The 21,980-nt window shown below is 32.3% G+C and overlaps 2 protein-coding genes across 2 annotated transcripts; both read left to right on the forward strand.

Annotated features, from left to right (window-relative positions):
* Positions 1-422: 422 nt before the first annotated feature.
* On the forward strand, positions 423-15,349 carry LOC111028284 (protein ENL-like). Its single transcript, XM_022306867.1, has 3 exons — positions 423-1,000; positions 9,796-10,793; positions 15,089-15,349. The coding sequence occupies exons 1-3, from the start codon at positions 941-943 to the stop codon at positions 15,225-15,227; spliced, it is 1,197 nt and encodes a 398-aa protein (XP_022162559.1). The 5' UTR covers positions 423-940; the 3' UTR covers positions 15,228-15,349.
* A 16-nt stretch (positions 15,350-15,365) lies between these two features.
* LOC111028285 lies at positions 15,366-21,174 on the forward strand. Its single transcript, XM_022306868.1, has 2 exons — positions 15,366-15,484; positions 20,513-21,174. The coding sequence occupies exons 1-2, from the start codon at positions 15,389-15,391 to the stop codon at positions 20,744-20,746; spliced, it is 330 nt and encodes a 109-aa protein (XP_022162560.1). The 5' UTR covers positions 15,366-15,388; the 3' UTR covers positions 20,747-21,174.
* Positions 21,175-21,980: the final 806 nt, after the last annotated feature.

The raw sequence follows: 21,980 nt of genomic DNA on the forward strand, positions 1-21,980 counted from the left end.
GCAGCATTTAAATAAATGCGGATGTATTATAACCATGTTTTGATATGAATATACAATTCCAAAAATATGTGCGTCCAACTGGACATTTTTCATCAAAAATACATTTGCCAATGAAAAATTGTCCAACTTATGAGCTCCCAAACCGACGCCATCACCGCTCACTGCAGTGAGCGTTAGTCAAGGCGTAAATATTACACACACACACATACACATTTAGTGTGTGAGTATATTCGTGTATTTATTAATAGCAGTCCTGTATCGGACTGCAGAGTGCAGAGATATTTTGACGTCATCCTCCGAACGAGCGTTTCTTACATTTTTTCATCTCGTCCCCCGCCACGCGGTGTCCCGTTCGTCACCGCTGCGGCAGCTACGACTGTCCCCCCCGTTGCATTTTTGTCCGTCCGCAGCGCAACGCCATCGCCGTCGGTGCAGTGCGTTACGCGTCGCCCGTGTTTTCGTTTGTGCGTACGATTTATCGTTATTGTAGTGTCTTATGTACCATATACGAAATTCAAATTACTATCGTGATAATAATAAACGTCGACGGGAAAACGAGAGTTGCCATTACGATCGTAAAACAATACAATAATATAACAATCATAATTAATTACCGTCGTCGCGCCGTTTGTCAGATCGCCAAAGGGGAATTTCAACGTTTAGTGTGCGTCAGCCGCCGCCGCAACACCACCAGTCCAGTGCATCTCGTAGTTGCAGCCGGCGCCGAGTGCGATTTACCAACGTCCCCGTTACCACTTACCGGGTATATATCGCGTGGTTACCCCGCCGACGTCCGAACGTGAGTGCGCGCGTGCGCAGTACCGACCGCTGAAGTTGCAATAATACTATCATCAAATTATCATTATAGTGACATAGTGATCGTCCCAGTACCTGTGTATTTCCCGACTTCGCCGAGACCGGTTCACACGCGGCGCGAATCATGTTCGTCGACGTGCTCAGGCGGTACTTGCTGATCGTGTGGAACTTCTTCTTCGGACAGGTAAGCACAAGATATTATATTACCATTATTTATTTAATAATTAAAAACAACTGCTGCCACCCGGCCATCCCCTAATTGTTTCGTCGTCGATAATAATTTATTGTTAAATAGTGAGACAGCGGTGTCCGTGGACGAATTTCCGAGCGTTTCCTGCAGCGTTTGCAGTTCGAACCTCATGACATTTTTATCGTTGAAAAACATTAGGTAATAATAATGGATAGGTACGATTGTCAAACGTTTTAAGTTTTGTAGCCGTGCTTAACGGCGGCGGTGGACGATCGATCGTCGTCGGAATCGGATTTCCACCGGCTGTGTTTTGTGCGCGGGGCCCGGGGAGTGAGCACACCATATGTGTGTGTCTACTGCAAATAAAGCAAAAAACATGATTAACTACAGGTATAATAGACATGTAGGTGAGTCCCGGGTCTATGTAGGACGATCCAATGTTGCATTTTTCCCCTTTCCCACCTGAACAATGTAATGATAATAATAATATAATATTATCGCGTATTGACGCGTAACGACTGTCAGCCGATTGCGATTTTTAGTTTTTACGGTGTAACGCGATTTCTCTGAAGATCGATCGTTCTAAATCCGTCGCCGTTATTGCCCGAGGTCGAGTACAAGGTTTCCGTACCGAGACAGTCGCGTACCGATGTGTAGGCGTGTTGTAACATAATAAAAATAATAATAATACGATATTGGATTAAAATAATTCAATTAAATTCGAAAACGAAACAAGCGGTAATAATATTATCATTTAGACCACCGTATAGCACACACGGCGCACCAGACATATTATTTTGACTATCGTTACACCACTTCGTCGGCTTGTGGTGCGCCGTCTCTATTTATAAACGTGTCTATTTCGTGTTGTAGATCTCCGTCGCCGGTTTTTATTATAGAACGAGAAATTCGGCAACGCACGTGGGGCGACGACATAATACAGTTTTTTTTTCACTAGTACTACCTTAGTACTTCCGGAACAATACATATTATGGTCGACATCGATCATTAAATTTGATCATTATTATAAAATTATTGTTACCGCAAAATCGAGTTTTAATTATCGGCACACGATAAAAAAATAATTATGGATAAAATACTTTTCAAATCTATTATCGTGATAATAAATTAATAACCACAAATTTATTATAATAATATATAATATTATTTATGATACCTACTTAATAAAATTAATAATTATTACCTATTATTGTATTAATGCTTTCATCGTCACTGAGTGTGTGTGCTGTGTGCACCAAATATAACGTTTGTGCTTTCCTACGACGAGACCGTTTAAGAGGTTACGCAATCGGCAGTACACGCAAGTCGTTAAATTTAGATATAGGTACGATGTGCAGCAATTGTTACACAATCGGCGCTGTGTTTAGACTGCGATACGCTTTATATAAGTCTAAAGATGACTGAACTTTGAAGACTATACTAATTACCCAAGCATACATGGCGTTATGATTGATGTTCCGTATTTAACGCCCAAAACGAACAGTTTTCAAGTTCGAAAGCCCAAAATCCACCGTTAGTGTTTATCAAAAAAAATTTCGAAGTGGGTACATTATTTTTCACTTCCAAAACTATTTTTTCAACATAAATCGTGCTCTAGGTAGTTATAATCGGTGAATGAAAAAAAAATAAATTGTTCGTAAGCACGTCAATCAGTTTAAAAATCGTAATATACCCATGCATATTAATGTGAAGTCCATATTGTTTCTAATAAAATGCGAATTTGGTGTAAAAAGACTTTAAACTGTTCAAGGTTCTCATTTGAGCAATCTCCACCAGCGTTACACTTTGTGAAAAATGTCGATACGGACAATTTTTGTTATTTAGTGTAAATAAGGTGTATAATTATGAAAAACAAAACTATTTCTAAGACAGTAACATGTTCCAAACTTATCTCTTCCGTATAATTTTGAGTTAATACTTTTAAATACTATGTACTTATTAGGTGATATATTATATATTCATATTATAAATATAAAATATTATGGTTAACATCGTTTGTACGAAACTGCACGAGTTAAATGCCTAATTTTTTCTTAAACCGATTAAAAAAACTCTGTATTAGTATTACCCATACCTATATATTATGATACTACAGTACCTACCACGATTATGCGATTAAAGTAAACTCACCCACAAACATCGTGTTTCTTCTCACACGCTGCAGCAAAATGATTATATTCAATCTATTCTGTGCCTATAATATACCTACCCGTTTTCCGGAAAATTTCGATGGTATGTTTCCACGTGGAATTCGCTCAAGTTCGTTTCTCCCTCCATTATATCCTTGTACCATACAATACTTTTCCCAACTTTTACCGATTTAAACCGCGGGGGTCAACGCGTTGCAGTTGGAGTTCAGACGGACAGACTTGATCTTGCACTATGTATTATTAGGTATTATAGCTAACAGCCGTTTAGGCTTGGATTCCGCGAGTGAGTCTGTTAAACAGATAATTTTCGTTGTCTCGTCCTTTCGCCACTTGCATACGTATCTACGAGTAGCGTGACTCACGTTATTATTATCATGGATTAGCATAGGTATAAGATTACCCGCAACATAATGTACGACTCACACCGACGCGTATTATACCGCTGCAGTGCAGTCTATAACAGTCACTGCCGCTGCGCCGTCCTTGAGTAGAACACACACAGGCGGCAGCGGCGAATTGGCGAAACTTCTGCCGAAAAAATTCGTCAAGGTTGCGTCATCGATTCGCTAGCCGTCAAAAACGAATGCTTTTGTATTATTATACGCACCTATACCTATGTAATATACTATACTATTATGCTCGATATATTAATATTATATATAGTGCCCTCGACCAAATCGGAATAATTATCACTCGTGTAATAATTTGTCATCTTCAGATTTAAGTTATTATTGCCCTCGCTGAGTGTTGTTCACCTGTATACAACAGTTGAAAATATTTTTACCGTGATTCATATTATATATTTTTGATTGTCCACCTTGTACAATCGTGGGTTTTGTACCTACACGTAACAAAATCTTTATTTTATACACACACCATGCATCGTCACGCCTACGCGCATATAATTTTGTTTACACCGTGTATGCATTACAAGGTACCATTAAATATTTTAAATGAGTAACCCTGTAATAAGATGGTATTGAGAGGACTTTACTTGAATACATATTTGGTGACATTTTTCTAAACTCCCCGCCGTGAGTGCTATTTGCATTCGTTTAAAGTGACGGCGTTTTAATTTTTACAAGATTCGATTTAGATTCGGCGATTTTTTTTAGTAATTTCTAGTTTTGAGTGTTTTGACGTAGCAACCTGCAGGTTGCCAAAAACGACTACTTTTTGGAATTCGAATGAAAACTGTTTTTTAGCATCTCCTGTGAACTATGTTTTTGGATAAAGTTTTCGAACTCTTTTTTAATCATTGGCTATTGCCTTAAGTATGTCGAAAGTTATGTCGTGCATTTTCCAGTACCCATCCATAAAATATAAAGGGAAATTCATTATTATTTTTAAGAGCTAAAAAAAAATTGTTTCGAATAACATTGATTAAAATTATTGGATGTTTGAATAATATTGGATTTTTGAATACATTTATGACTCCTAGCTATATAGGTATATATGAATAAATAATATAATATTTTCATCATCCGGGAAGGTAACTTCTTATTTATAAAAATGAACTCAACTTGCCGCATTTAATTTTTCTGAAAAAATTTTTTTAGGCTTTCACTAATTATTTTACAATTTAATTCCTGACTGTGTAGTACTGCAGAATAAGCTTACAGTTTTAACAATATTCACGACTCTTGTTATTTTATAACAACGTATAGGTGTAATATTGTTATTATTTTGTCATTATTATTTAACAGTTCCACGAACGCTGTTGTAAATAATATTATGTTATAATGCATTATCCATTGTAAATCTACATCGAACTATTATATATTAATACATTTTACATCATTCCATTACGAGGGCCTGTATTATAGGGCTACGTGCCTACGTATAATGATGATAGTATTATCGCCTCCGTTAACTTTGTACCCGTCTATTGGTGAGGTGGTAGAGGAGTGACGCGGTCGCATCACTGCACTATACAGACATTATCATATTATCATTATTATTATTTTATTTCTATTATCTGGACGTAATAAGAATTTTTCCTATGTGACGGCGTATGACTAATTATTTTAATATTAGACCATCGAACTTATTATATTGAAGTATTTATATCAATGTTTTTGCGACATTCGGAATTCCGATTCGATAATATCAAGTACTATCATGACATGTACTAGCTCGGCGGTACTTACATAATATAATATTACTTATATGAAGTGTACAATTAATATATTATGCGCTCGTTTAAAAATCAAGGCTGGGCAATTCGATAAACATCTTTATATTCATTTAATTTTATTAAAGTTATTTTTTATTTTTTTATTTACTTATATATAGGTATATAAGTAGTAAACTACATTGAAAAAATTGATTTTTAACTTTAATTAAATTAATTTTCTTTGCTTTTGGGTGATTTTGCTTAGTGAACAGCGGTAATGTAACTTCCAACTTCCAAGTGACACATTTATCAAGAATGTCTATACCTACCATAAACGGAAACTAATAATTAATAAACTTATAATTAAATTAAAAATTAACTGATCGCGTCAAAGTTATTCTTAACTCAACTCGTTAATACTTTATGTCTGGCCTCGATATCAATATACCTCCTGTATACCTATGCATATAAATAGTGCATATATTATACAGGAGTATTATTTTAAACACGTGTACTTACCACTCTGCGCTCGAATGTCAATAATCGACTAAGACATTGAAAAATCCAAGTAATAATATTTATTGTGCGCCTCTTGATCATCGTGTTAATTGTGTTTACGCGACGACGAATCATTTCTCCAGACCCTACAATCATCAGCTCGACAATGCGTATAGTATGATAGCAGGTTGTTCGATAACTTACTATATCCCGACTGTGTAATAATTGAAATAATTGAAATATAGTTAATATTTTGTTTATTATATATACATTTTTTTTAAACGAGTAGGTACACATTTTTTTTTTTATCACATTATATTAGTAATATTTTGCCAGATGCTTCATAATTATTATATTCGAACGCTGTACGGGTCCGATTGTATAATAATGATAGTAATAATAATACGTATACGAGAACAATCGTGATTCGTGTTGGGTGTATATACATACGATATTTATATATATGGATAGGTATTGTAAACAGTTACTGCATACTAGGTATATGTATACAGGAACGATTACGAATAATAATTATCTACGTTCGAAGTTACTGTTAAAATGTAAGTTTTAAAAAAGTTTACCTATTATACGCGTTTTATTTATTTTCATATTTTGCATTTATATAAACGTTCGGTTTATGTATGTATTATATTATTATATGTACCTTTCGACAAATTAAAAATATTACAATATACTATTTATATTGATCCTTGTTCTATGTTCATAATACTAGGTTAGGTTAGGTATATATTGCTGACTATGGGGCGACTGAATGGCCGTTATTTCTACGTTGTTTAACATTCAGCGCACGTACCTGTATTAGTGCAGTCTTTATAATATTGTATAATATATATACCTATATATATATAAATATGTATTATGTATTATGTTTATTATACTGCAGTAATTTATAACATATCGTTCAACGTTAAAGCTTATCGTACACGCATTCAGATTGTCGGGAGACATGTTACGAAAGCATATTATGTTTTTTTGTATTATTACAATGTGCTATTGCAGTGCTCGAGTTGCATGAAAAATAGTCGATGGACGTAAAACCATTGACCTATTATTAATAATATTAACATCATCAAACACATGTCATTTTTGAAATAATTAAAAATAATAATAATACTCCATCCCACTATCACACACTTTCTTTGAAAATTCGAGCAATATACGAGTACGAATATGATATACCTAATACAGCATTGGTATAATGATTACAAGCAGTAGGTGCCTCTTCGCAAATGCGGCCTACGATATGAAAAGCAGTTCTTTTAAGCGGGGAAAAGAAAAAATGACAAATGTCCGTCACCTTTATGCATCTACCTTTCTAAACTTACGTCCCCAAAAAACGAGATTAACATAATGACGATTATATTTATTTCACCTGATTCTTTGTACGACAATTATCTTCTTCTCGAATTATGTAAAGTACCTACCTGATATACAGGGTGAAACTCCAGGCATGCCTCAATTTTTTCATTTAATAATAATAATTTATGCATTTTTTTAAAAACAAGCAATAGGTACCTTATTTCAAAATTAATTTATTCAAATTCTGATTCTTAAAATTATTAAGTACTTATATTTGAAGACCATATTTCAATTATTTCGATTTTAATACTTCTTTTAATAGTTCGTATTAGTCATATATAGGTCCGTTAAAATAGGCTTGAAAATAAATTATAGTAATTAATATTAATCTATCAACATTTCATAGTTTGTAACGGTTTGTAATAATGTATGAGGTATTATCCTATATTAAATACTAGATCCAATGTTACATCTATTTTATATTTTTGTATAACCTTTTTAAAGAACAATTAATAAATAAAATCCTCGATATATTTTAACTACTTAGAAAATAAAAACTACTCGTTCGAATTTTGATCAAATAGGTACATGGATATTTTCAAAAAAATCATCTGTTTAACATTTTATAGTAAAACAGGTTGATTCTCATAATATCGTTTGATAATTATTAGTTTGTACTTACCGGCACAAGACTTTCTGTGGTATAAAAAAGCTGAATAATTGAAAATATGGTCCTCGAGTATAAGAATACTTAAAAATAAAAAATCTAGAATTTGAATGACATCTTTATTAAAGAAAATTACGGTGAACGAGCTTCGTAAATTATCCTGCGTATATCAGTCTAATCCTCAATCTATTCTATTTTTAGCTCTGAAGCTGCGAGAAATCGCTCGTTATACTTTTTTAGTGATACGCCTACCCCTTTCTCACATGTAAATCTTCTACGATGCATGTGCGACTACGCTTAAATATTATATGCCATGACCTTGGTATACACACCTGGTCGGTTGAACACCGTACGCAGTCACGTGTGTTGGCGTCAGTGTTCAATGGAAGTTTCGATTTTTTTCATTATAATATCCATAATATTATTTGGGCACGTGCTCGATCTAGTGAAGAGTTTCGCCTACACGAAAGATACGTTTCCGGTTTTTAATTTCCGTTCTGACGGCGACCGTGTTAACGATTTTATAATCTGCAGGCTCAAGTCTGTAATGATCGGACAGGTCGATTTAAAGAAAAAATAATAATATACAATAAATCCGTTGGGTATTACGCGATTTAATAGGATAGAAACGATTAACAATTATACAACATCCGGCTTGGGCAGCTGGTACCTGAAATTTGACGCATGTGTATTGTAGCACACGTAGAATACCCAAATTGAAACCACCCGAGGGACTATACGTGTGATACATCACGAGTAGTATAGGTATCCCGTACTATCATATACAGTTGACTCTAGAAAACCTCGATAGCTCAAATTTTTCTTGTCCCTCGAAATGATATAAGTTATGTTTGAATAGTATAATATAACTCAATAAATACAAAAATTAAAATGCGTATTTTGAACCCCCTCGACTCTCGAGATTCGAATTCTAGAGACTTAACTGTAATCATAATGATGACAGGCGATTAACACATATAATATTAAAATAGTTCTATTATTGTTGTTGCAACATTCATTTGACCCGATTCTTGATCTCGCCTGGTTTCGTATTATTGGTCGTATCAATTTCAAAGTCCACCCACTGAAGTCGTAATATTTTAATTATATCGCCTTATATGTACCTATATATTATTATTTTATGATACCTATTTTAATTATCTTAAATAATAAAGTCTCTTGTTTATATTTCGACGTTCGATTAGGTTTTATTCAAATAATATTTCCTACTAGACAATTCCAAGTTTATTTAATATCGTTAAGTTCAATATTATTATTGATAAACATTTTCTGGTCACAGATTTTTCATTTAATAATTATTTATGATGAGTATTTATATTATAATAGTTTTAAAATTAAAACAATGATCGGGAAACCTATATTTTTATTTATCTAACTAATCAAGTGAAATTTGTTAAACGTAGGCAATGGTTACGAATAATTATAGATTTAGATACCTTCAATATCATGTAAATTAACTTCTTCCTATATCTATTGAAAAAAAATTACAATTGAGTAAATTAAATGTTGTACCTGAACTACTTTAACTTAACTTTTCAAAATTATAAGCATTGTTCTATTTAGTTCATTATACACTTTCTAAAAATATACTCGTATATATTAATATATTCATTTTGTGAAACATCAAGAAAATGTTCACTTATATTTTTGCTTTAAATTCTTAAATATAAATAATATTTTATTTATGTGTAAGATTTAACTACCTCCTAGGTACCTAAAAAATTATTTAGAAGAAAAAAACGATTCTGTAATACGAAAAAACATAAATTATTAGCTCGGGCATTTGTCCAACGAAGACATGTGTTAGTTTTTTAAGTTAAGAATAATTTATAAATTTATAGGTTGTAATAAATGCCTACTTGAGATTTTTGGCATCCGTTTTACTTGTCCATGTGGTGCAGCAGCTGTCACATTATTAATTATTCTTTCCACAACTCAATCGTTAAAATATTCATGATTAAAAATACATTCATTAATTTGACTTTTCTCTTTTCAGGTCTCTACTGAATCGATCAAAGGCAGTCCGCCGTCCTGTCCCGAGGACAAACCTGCAGTTTCGGCTGACGTAGTTTCTCCCATCGAGGTTGTTGGCAATGACGATAAGATCGAAAACGGTGATGACGAAGATGATGATATCGAAGAGATTTTTGATGACGAAGAAGAAGACGGAGAGGAATTGGACTTAGAAGACGAAGATGAAATTGAAGATGACCAAGACGAAAAAGCAGCGATCGTACCCAAAAAACCCGAAGATAAAGTTGTATCGAATGACACGCCTATTAAACCCAGCGTTCCTACCACTAAAACCGAAGAGGTCAAAGCACCAGTCGTTGTGCCAAAGCCGAAAGACGAAATAAAAAAACCAGAGCCGCCAAAAGCCCCCCAGGAAATCAGTGAAAAACCAAAAATTGATGTCGACAACACCAAAAAATCGGAGGCTCCCGCCAAGCTAAAGCCGGAATTCGAGGCAGGTGAGAGGGAAGGAGCTTCAGCTAAAGTTGCGGCGCCCGAAAAGGACGCGTCCAAGTTCAAGTCAGAGTTTGAAATCGTAGAGAGGGAGGACAAAGACGTGCTGCCACCGAAGCCAAAGACCGAGTTCGAAGTGGTCGAGAGAGGCGCGGCGGTGAAACCCGTGCTGCCGCCTCCACCACCTCCAACTTCGTCGTCAGCGACGATCAAAGACGATCCTAGCCGGCCGTCCGAAAAAATCGGCAGCGACGACGACAAAGTCGCTCCGAAACCAGCGGTACCGGAAAAGGCTGCGGCCCACGTGAAATTTCAAGAAGACGACGATACCTCAGGCAAAGTCCACGCACCGGCCGCGGACTTTGCGACTCTGGAAAAAGGTGAAACAGTTGTCAAACCACCGGGTGTAACGACGACTGGACGTAATGCAGCCACCTCAGACGCGGTCGGAGACTTTTTGTCGGCCGAACAGACGCACGGCGGTCAACTCCTGAAAAGTCACCACGAATCCATTCAAGACCAACAGTTGTAAGTCGTCGGTGTCGTCGTCGCTGCCGCCTTCAGTTAGGCTTTTGGCTCCGACCCGTCGTCGTCGTACGATAATAATAATAACATTTATTTGAGTAGTAATAATCGTATATAATGTTGTTATTATTACTGCTGCTGCTGCTACTACTGCTATATAATATATCGTATTACATAATATATTATACGCGGAGAGCTTTTTTTTCTTTTTCATAATAATAATATAATGTAGTTGTCGATTTTATAATAATAATATATTTTATCCTAATTGTTACGTACCTATATCTAATAATATTTAATATAGATATATTTTTATATAAGCAATGTTGTTGAAAGATTTATATAATTGTATTCGTGTAAAACAACTTTTTTTAAAAAAAGAAGAAAATTGACGAATTTATGTATTGAAATAATTAAATATTGTGTTTTTATTGATTTGAATAACATTTTTTTTTTTGTAGTAATAACTCGCTTTGATTAGCTGTGTTTAGATCTACGTCGTTATATATTAATCGAACAGAACGATCTTCGACTTGACTATAGTTCTGTTTTTAATTGTTTTGTTTGATTTAAATGAAATGACCACCAGCTAAAGGTCAATGAACCGAACCGAACAGACATATCTTATAGTATGCAGTTTGTGTACAGATATCAAGATCTATGGTCAATGCCACCTACAAACAGAAAGTATATATATTTTTTAATCCATTGAATTATAAGATAGTTTATATCCAGAACGAATGTAATTAAAATGTATACGTCATGAAAGGAATACATTTTTTGTTTGTTTCTATTCTGCATACTATTCGAATGTGTCCGCTGAATAAGTACAGAAAAATACAAATAAGGATGTTTTTGAGTAAATAGCACACGTATAATTCCAATCAGTTATTTAGATTTAAGTCTTGCGTTTTCCTGCCTACCGGTCCCTTGACTAAACCATTTTAAAATATACATTTTTCTTAACCACCTCACTTTGAGTATAGCTTCATAATAATTTGTTTTAGGCAAGTGCTGGATTGGTAATATTCTTCAGCTTTTGAAAATATAAATCTAAGCAGTCCACAATAATATATTAATATTCTCTGGTACTAATGTAACAAAAATTATTTTTCAATTTCATATTTTGGTCTTAAATAATAAAGTAACAAATACAGTTCCAAACCATTATAATTTGCGAATTTGTGTATGACTTATAACTATTCAGAGTTAAATACAGCAATGCAAAGCATAATGCCATGACAAATTAATACGATTATTTCCAATAGAGTAAATAATATCTTTTTTAATGAAAGTCATACTAGTACATAAAAACTGCTAACTCGTGATTAAAAAATAACTAGCAAGCCACCTAGTTTAAAATAAATATTTAAGCAAAAGTAGTACAAAGAATTCAAGCAATTTTAATAATAGTTGAAAGCATTACTCGAGTTGAAGGAACCGTATAAGAATATTTGTACTTAACTGCAAATGTTAATTATTGTTGATATGCTTCACCATAAGGCTTATACTCCATTATAAAACATAAAATCAGCAAACAGCAGCACAGTTGTACACACTTTGTTTAGGTACTTTACAAGAATTTTGTTGTAATATATAATTGTATTGATACTCGTATAATTAATTATCATTTGTCTATAATATAATATTAACCTTTCAATTTTTTTTTTGTACTACTGGGTTTGTGAAGACCTGATTGGCCCCATTACTCGATAAAAAAAAATTAAATAACGAAAACAATTGAACAGACGTACGAACAGTCTCGTATACGCCTTGTGTATATTATAATATATTTTTCTTTACACCATTACGCAGTTTATTATATTTTGTGTGTGTCTGTCTATAATGTCGCTTTCGCGTATGTGCACGTTAATAAAGACCGAGGTCGAAAGCAGCTGCAGTCGTCGTCGTCGTTTGAATTTGTCTATATTGTAGCCATACACTAACACTATAATATTGCACTAGACAAATAATACAATAATAATAATATTACATTATGTTATGCGCGCACACCTATAGAACTTGGCGACGAAATATATTTTTGCAAATTTTACTAAGAGTATAAGCTATACTTGTTATTATAATATAATGTACCTAATATCTATTATATTTTTTATGAACAAACATAATATTATATACGAATGCGTATGCATTATTACATACCGTGGTATCCGTGAGTAATATTATTTATTACATACCATGGAATAGTGTATTATTACATACCTCGGTATATTCTGTATTATTATTACATTGTTGGAGTTGTTTCAACATTTCATGTACTTATAATTTGTTACTCATCAAATCTCGTTGAAATTAGATTTTTATATTCATCAAAGTATCCAAAAAATATTTTGTGAAAAAAAAGCTGAAAACAATTTCCCTGTTGCTTTGTTTGTTAACATCCGTGTTGCCATTTGTAATATTCAACAACTGCAAATTTAATTATTACCCACCCATTAAATATATTGGACTTTTCAAGATTTTTCCGGATTAGTCATTTAAATTTACTTAAAAAAAATATATTTAAAGAATATTTTATATTATATTCAGATAGGTACCTATAATTATATTTTAATATTGAATTTTTAAAAATAAATTCCAATGAGTAAATTATAATATGAATATTACTATTCGTGGCCAAAACTTTTCTGTGATGTGAGTATGTGATACTAATTCGATCGTGACAATCAATGGTGGATCTAAGAAAAAATGACAAGTCTACAAATATTTCAAAGGGCCCAGTTAAATAACTACTCAGATTTTCGTTTCTTAATAGATAATATTTATTGAGTTCAATTAAATTAATTATAATAATAATAAATAATAATAAATTTATATTAAGTTTTATAAAAATTAACTATCACTTAACTAGGTAGGTAAATGTCTAAAAAGCAGAATAGTAATTATACTAACTAAATATATTTTTTATTTTAAACCAAATATTTATATTGAAAGAGGACATTAGATAACAATATGCAAAAATGAGTACAAAAAAGGAATGAATCCTATTATACTCGTACTTGTTGGCGAAGCTTCTCGATTTCTGTTTTTGTTGTAAATTATCTGCTATTTGTAATATTTTCAACTGTAGATGATTTATACATTACAAATAAATAAATGATCAAATAAATTCCATATAGTTTATAAAATATAAATAGATGTGAACACGCGTTTAAGATGCAGTCGACATAATATACACGTGACAGACAACATTTCTTGAATTATATTAGCTTGAATCAATTTCCGTTATGATTTTGAGTTATAGTTATAAAAAAATTATGAAGGGCTGAGTCCAGACGAGGACGAGGGCTCATAGTCCGCAAATGAACATATATTTACTCCGTTAAATCCACCACCAGAGGTGATAATATTGGTATGAATGAAAAAAGATCTGGTTTTTAGATACCTACTGTGTCTTACGATTTGACATTCAAATTCACGTTTAATTAATAAAATAATAAAAGAACAAAATAATAAGTTCAACACTGTCTGCTTTATTCAATCGAAATACCAAATCCCTTACTTCGCTGTAAGTCGTACATCCGATTTTAAATATTTTAAGTTTATGTATAGGTAAACTAAGTTATTTAGAAAACAATAAAAAAATTAACACTAGACAGAAAAATGGTGACATACAATTTTTTGAGAAATTATTTTCATTTTCAGTGAACTACTTTAAGTCTATACAACCCAGCTGGTCTTTTTTGAATAGAAAACATAGTTTTTGATCATCGGCAACTTTCGTTAACACTAATATATCATTAAATTACGTTTTTTATATTGGGTTTCTATATTTGTAAAACTAATTTTAAGTAAAGCTTTACAACCTAAATATTTTAGGTAATACAATTATTCACATACAGAATATCACAAACAAAAAAATATCGAACTCTAATAAAACTCCATATTGGGGTATTATTTAATACCTAATTAAGATCTTGAATTTAAGGCCTCGGAATGATCCCTATACCTATGTTCCCACGCTTCTGTCGACAATTGCTGCTTCTGAATTATTTTCCAAAAATCTCGAAACATTACTTATACTCATTTCCGGAAATGTGAAAACTATAAATGTATTATAATATTTTTGTGTGTTGGATACTTGGATAAATCGATTGCCCGCTGCAGAGTATTGTCTTGTCACCACCGTCCACCAACAATATTATAATCATTAATCCGTTCACCGATCGACGATTTTAGATTTTGTTATAATAATATGTTTTTTTTTATAATAATAATGTTGATACAATATTGAGTGGCTCGTATTCATACTCGGTTTTTATTTATTTGTTTTTAAGGGATTACAGTGATTCCGGTGAAGAGCTATCGGACGACGACATTGAAATCGATTACGAGGACGACGAGGACGACGAAGAAGTGGTAGAAGTGAAACCTCTGCCGCCCGTCGCTCGAAGCGTTTATAAAAAGAACGACTGAACCACCGCCGTGTTTTGTTTAGTTGTCTCGACAGCCATTGTATAAAAATAGTTAAAATACATACTTTATTCTTTTTATAACTGTAAATTAAAAAAAAAATCTTACCCATTAAATAAAAATAATAATAATAATAATAATAGTAATAATACTTAATCATCATAATGGAAGTTCAAACGGTCGAAAAGAAACCCAATACCGGAAAACAAACAGTGACGGCGACTGAGGAGACGTCTTCAGTGGCTGAACGTACCAAAGAGGTAAATTATTATAGATAGTAAGGTGCGCCATACAATTATTCTTAATATTACATTATTATTTAGTGCTGTAGCGGTGATGACCGCCACCCGCTTTTAAAGGGGTGCTGTATAGGCAATTTTAATGCAAAAAAATGTTAACCGTTACATTACTTAAAATATTATTTTGAGCTCGGGACTGTAGGTACCCAAACCAAAATGAATAACCAACATTAAAGCTGAAGTTTTTCATCTAGGTAATTTCAGTATTGACCAAAACGTTAATACTGTACTCTAAGTACACGCATGCTGCGGTGCTGAATATTCGTAAAAAAATTTTCAAAAATGTTAATTTTTAATATTTAAAGGGCTTCCGATACTTGTTTCTAGTATTTCTATGAATATTTTATATATTTTTGATGATGATATTATTATTATTACTGCCATCAATTATAGTGGACATAAGAATAGTGGACACAATAATGACATAAGAAAAAAGTATTGTATTGGTTCCAAAATAAAAAAATGTACTTGATGAAAACATTTTTTTTATAACAATAGTTTAAAGGTGCACTTAGTTTTCCTTTTCACAAATTCTAATGACAAATATTCGAGAACACAAGAAACTCAAAAGACTAGCGACTCTTATTAAATAAATCTATAGAGATAATATTATATTCACTTTAAATAATATATGATAATGGGTTCCTATAATATAATATTATGAAAATAATACAACGCGTTGTGTAATAAAACATAATATTATCTTCTTTTCTTTTTTTGTTTATCGTTATTTAAAAATACAATTTTCGATTGCTTTTGTTATTTTGGCCCGTTCGCGCGAATAAATTACAGCTGATAATTTCAGATAACCGGGCGAACTCAATTTTTATTATTATAATAACATCCAAAAGTTTATTTACGACGAAAATGCATATTATTTTGATTTGTTTTGTGTACGTTAACTTATCGTCCCGCTCCTAAGTTTTACGAGACACCAGTACACATAATGTACACCAGAGTAAACACGTTGCCTGTAATCGTTCCTTAAAAATATAGTCTCTGGATATTTTATTACAAAACGAAAAACACAAAAGGAATTCACAAATGTTGTTCAAATGAGTCTTGAAATAATAAATTGTCTTATGCACTCGTGGTTCATGCCATCAATTCATTACCATTATTTAAATTTGAAATCGAACTGCCCCGAGAGGATGGACATTAATCGTTAGAACCGGTGGCAATAATTATCGATGTTCAATCGAAAAAATAAAATATATGTTACCCTAGTTTCGTACATCGAGGTGCAGAACACCTAGGTCCACTCCTACTTATAATAATTTATTATGGTCACATCATGGTTTTAGTGTCAATTTTAATATTGTTGCGATATTGTTCAAGTGATGCGTGACTTTTGATCAACCTACTTTAAAATCTAATAAGTACAAATAAACCGATAATAGATATACAAAAAACCGACTTATATATTATACTGCCATCACCATCGCCACCACCACCACCACCACCATAAACATCACTGGCACCATTCCCGATGTATGATATGGGTCACACGTGAATGTGGGGTGTGAATGGATTTATTTGTTTTGTACCATTGCATTGGAATTTGGAACTGCATTATTATTAATATATATCTCTGTTTCTTATTTCATTTTTGTCCAAGTTATACCCTCGTTTGGCTTCATCGACATTAAATTATCTTTTTTTCTCCATCCATTATTGTATCGTAAGTCTTATTTGATTATTAATAATTATTTATATTTATTCAATACAATATGTCCTAGATTGATACTTAAATCCGCAGCTCTTCTGGTCGGTGACCCTACCCAAAGTGACAGACGACCACATGACCTTCGACCTCGAATCGCTCCTGTTGGAAAATCGTCGAACGGTCACCACGTGTTCGTTAATAGTGTGTTGAGATCAATTGAAAACCTTAAAAAGGGATTTGAAATAATGCATGAGTGCATGACGTTAATAATAATAATAATACATGGGCCAGACATAATAGGCTATTTTTCGAGTGCTTTCAGGTGGAAAAATAATAAAATACCGATAGATACAATGTCATGTACTTATAGATATAAATAGAATTCCAGCGTTTTGATGTGCTCCGAGGAGGTATATTGGGGTTGGGAGTGCAATGGAAAAAAATGGAAAATCACCTATGGTGGCACTTTATACCCTTTTCGAATGCATTAAAAAGGAAAACCCTTCCGCCCGCGAAATAATACTATAAAGGGACGATTCTATCATCCACCGCCAGCTTTGCTCCAGGGTGGCATTTTCGGTTTATCCTGGAACTGTGGTCTGTGGTACAGAAGTGTCGAATAAAACGTCATCGTGGATATCACTAAACCCAAATCCCCTGTATGTAATCGTACTTATATACCTAGGTATATAAATGTATAGTGTTAAATATCGTGGGAAAATAAGCATTCGTTTAATCTGATCGCCACTGTGGATGTCATCAGTGGTATAAATAACCCTGTATGCATCCCTACATTTAATGGCTTTAAAGTAGATCAAACGAAAAAATACAGGATAATTCACCTCAAGCACGTTCACCCTAGTTTTCCTCTATTTTTATAAGTATCAAACTTTTTTTTATAGCCAATTGTTGTGCAGAAGACTTTTTTTGAAAATTTCGATGTATTAAATTAAAATTTGAACTAGTAGTTTTTAAGTTACCTATTGAAATGTGTATACATTAAACTAGGGATAATAACACTTATATAAAACAAATTGGGAAATTGGGTTTAGTATTTATTTTGCATAGAAAAAGTTTACTAATTGTAAAATATTCATAGCTTAGCATTAATTACAATCATTTTCAAACCAGCATACAGCCCCTATCATATTATCTTCCAAACTTTTTATCATAGACCTATAATAATAACAAACGTCAACAGAAAAAGTTCAATAACCTTAAAACATCTCGGCCAAAATCGAATTTAGATGCATTAAAGTTTTAAAAACATAAACTGAAAACAGCAAAAATGGGCTGATATTTTTCATTCGAAGAAAAAGAAGTTGGTACCTATACAAAACAATACCATAACAAGTTATGAAATATGGTACTCATAATTATTTGAATATATTATGATCATTAAATAAACTTAATAATTTCGAAAATTAAAGTAGAATATGGAATTGGGCATGTAGTGAAGTATTCTGTAGGTACATTATTGTTGTTTTCTATTTGCGCACTGTATGTATACTAGATACCTGTATGTTCTATATATTTTAATGTATTTAATTGTATTGCCAATAGTTTATAATAGATGCGCAAATGCACAATATAATATTATACCATGATGCGGGTAATATATTATTATAATCTCGTGTTTCCCGAACCATAAAATACATGTCCGATAAGCATTGCATGTGGTGTAACTTCGACGTTTTATCTGTCCGGGAGAGACATTTTTTGTGGCAGTCATACAATTAAGTTTACAAAAAAAATATATTCAATACAAAACAACCTCTAAGACTCCCCCCCCCCCAAAAAAAAAAAAAAAATATTGATATAATATATATAAGTACTTAAATTACCTACAATGCTACAGCAGTGGACATATATTTATATATTTTGTACATAATATCCGTAACATTTTTATGGATACCGCAATAGTAAGTCAAATAAATACATCGATTGTAAAACTTCATCTGAAAAGTCTCATGTCAAAAGTGCTGTGAATAATAAATTAATACTACTTGTACAGCAATACGTACTACAAAAAATGCATTTTTTGTTTAATTCGCCAAAAATGAATACAATTTATAGGAATTGGAAGTATAACTTAAACTTGCTTTTGTAACTCATTAAGTTTCAGTTTATGTCAACTGACCGGATATTAAGTTCAAACAAATAACACTACGCACGTTAGCTTATAAAAAATTATAACCCATAAAACTATCATAACCATATTACCTATATACCACGACTACAATATTATGTATTGAGCGATTCATCATGCATACTCATCATTGTATCCCGTAATAATCGATTTATTTATGTTATGTATGTTTTCACCAAAGACGACGCCATATAATGTAACGAAAAAGAATCGATTTATGTAAACTCTGAGTTTTGGAATTTGTAAATGTACTCACTTAAGGTTAAGGCAATATCATACAACGCAACATCAAATTTCTAATGCTTTATAAGGATTGTACAAATATTTTTTTTTGAATGAGAATCGTCCATTATAAATTGTTTAAGTAAATTACATAAGATACATTTGAAAATGTTGATGAGACAAAAATTCTATGGAGTGGGTAATTTCAAAATTAATATCATTAAATATTTAATATTTTTGTTTACTTAATGATCTATAAAAATAATAGTCTACGATAATATGTTTAGATATTTCGGGGCCATTATCTATGATAATATTTTGAAAACTTTAATAAATAATATTTTGCTTCGTTATTTTAAACTGGTGATATGTGAATTTCCACATGACTAAATGGATCTATTTAGTCACGAATCTCTCGCTACATCATAGTTTTGTGTGTTTCAAAGACATAAATATTTTTCGAGTTTTATGTTGTTTTATATTTACTTCATGAAATTTGCTGGTGGCTCTGTGTCATATTGTATGATTGACATACCGTATTAATATTTAAGTTGAAAAATCAATCGAAAATATAATGGGCGATGATAGTGTACCTTGGATATTATATTATTATATGCCTGCAGTAGGTATAGGTATACATACATAAAACATAAACGCATACTTATAATAACTTTATAAGTTTTCGAAAAATATCCCTCTCTCTCTTTATAAAATATTTCTTTCCCTTTAACATATTATAACTAGTTTTAATGGTCGACGGAACCGAATGATTCACTTTTGAAATATTTACTTAAATTAGAAAAAAATATTTGATATTACAACAGTTGAAACTTGATGTATGTCGAGTAAATATAATCAAAAAATACTGTTAATTGTAATAATTATGGAGTTTTCAAAAATATTGATATTTTTTTGTTTCAAAATCGTTTATTTTCGTTTATGCACATCGTAGGTCACTAAAGACACGGCTAACTCGCATCTGGAACAGAAGGCCAAGAGCGTGCAGTCGGAGGAGTCGACCAAGTCTGTGTCGGAGTCGGTGGAGAAGCTGGCCAACGGTGGCGTGAAAAAGAAGACGGTAATGTCCTCGTCGCAACAGTTCTCGTCCGAGGAATCATTTGAAGAGAGCTGGTCGTCTTCCGGGCCAGTCATCACCACCACCGTGCCCAAGCAAATCGAACAATAACGACAACAATAATATTATATTTTATTATCACCTGCGTACTTCAACAATATTTCACGACAATGATGGATACCACGTGCGACGATGTAATATTGTATTATATTGCATAATAATATTATAATACGGTAATGATAAATAGATCGCGATGATAAAAGTGACGATCAATAATGTTATACTTAACATTGTTATATATATTGTACTATAATATAATACTACATACGTACGCGTGGCGCACTGTTTGTCATTATATCGCTAACTATCTATATTATACAAAATATACACAATAATATAATATTATAATGTTGATGTAATAACATGTAATATTTTTTTTCGATTGTTTTTAACGCACACAATAATTTTAACCGGACATTATACAATGTATTATAATATTATACTAGTGCCATTTAATATAAGTACAGATATTTATTTGATTTTTGTATATTATATATATGATTTGATCGATTCCAGTCGCTCTCAATTCAAACCAGATCGATTCACTGCAAATCTTAGTAGGTATATTCATTTGTCATACAGGTCGACTGAGGTTTAACTAAATTGTTACGCCTCAGTTTTCTGTCATTACTGTGGCAAGGATTTTTTTTTAAATAGCAAACCGCAATTATTTATATTTAATCAAAAAAGAACCGTTTGATTAACATATGTAGTACCTATGTATAATATTATATGTAAACATCTTATGTTGAAACAACAGTAGTGCTCGTTGTGGCTATCTAATCATATTTTAAAGCTTAGATGCAGGCAGTTAGGGATATCTATGCCATTTTTGATGCACCAGCACTATGGTCTACGACAATAACAATCAACTGTCCTATTATTTTACGTTTTTACATCAAAATGTTTGTATAAAATAAGTAAGTTAGAAAAACTCACTCTGCGACCTTGCTAATTTCCGGTTTCTAAACTTTTTAAATGCAACTCAATAAACAGTAATGCCAGGTTCAATTCAAAAATAATATATTATATCAACAATCGTAACTAAATAACTAAATACTATTAACTAACCGACGGACAGCCACACCGGAGATATAAGGTGTTCTAAACTTATGCTTAGTCGCTTAGAAACCTAAAACAACGTTTTGTGAATGAACAAAACTAAAGCCATTACAAACATTGTTGACGAATAGATTGTTTTGTAAAAGATAATATTGTGCGTGCTTTAAAGTACCTAAATTTTATTCTTTTCAAAATCGTGTAAATTTAACGATCTGGTGCAGGT

The sequence above is a fragment of the Myzus persicae genome, unplaced genomic scaffold, assembly GCF_001856785.1.
Source record: "Myzus persicae strain clone G006 unplaced genomic scaffold, MPER_G0061.0, whole genome shotgun sequence".
Lineage (NCBI taxonomy): Eukaryota > Metazoa > Arthropoda > Insecta > Hemiptera > Aphididae > Myzus > Myzus persicae.

Coding starts and splice junctions, on each gene's coding strand:
- LOC111028284 (XM_022306867.1), top strand. CDS start 941: ATGTTCGTCGACGTGCTCAGGCGGTACTTGCTGATCGTGTGGAACTTC. Junction 1,001..9,795: donor GGAACTTCTTCTTCGGACAG/GTAAGCACAAGA, acceptor TTCTCTTTTCAG/GTCTCTACTGAATCGATCAA. Junction 10,794..15,088: donor TCCATTCAAGACCAACAGTT/GTAAGTCGTCGG, acceptor TTTGTTTTTAAG/GGATTACAGTGATTCCGGTG.
- LOC111028285 (XM_022306868.1), top strand. CDS start 15,389: ATGGAAGTTCAAACGGTCGAAAAGAAACCCAATACCGGAAAACAAACA. Junction 15,485..20,512: donor TGGCTGAACGTACCAAAGAG/GTAAATTATTAT, acceptor TGCACATCGTAG/GTCACTAAAGACACGGCTAA.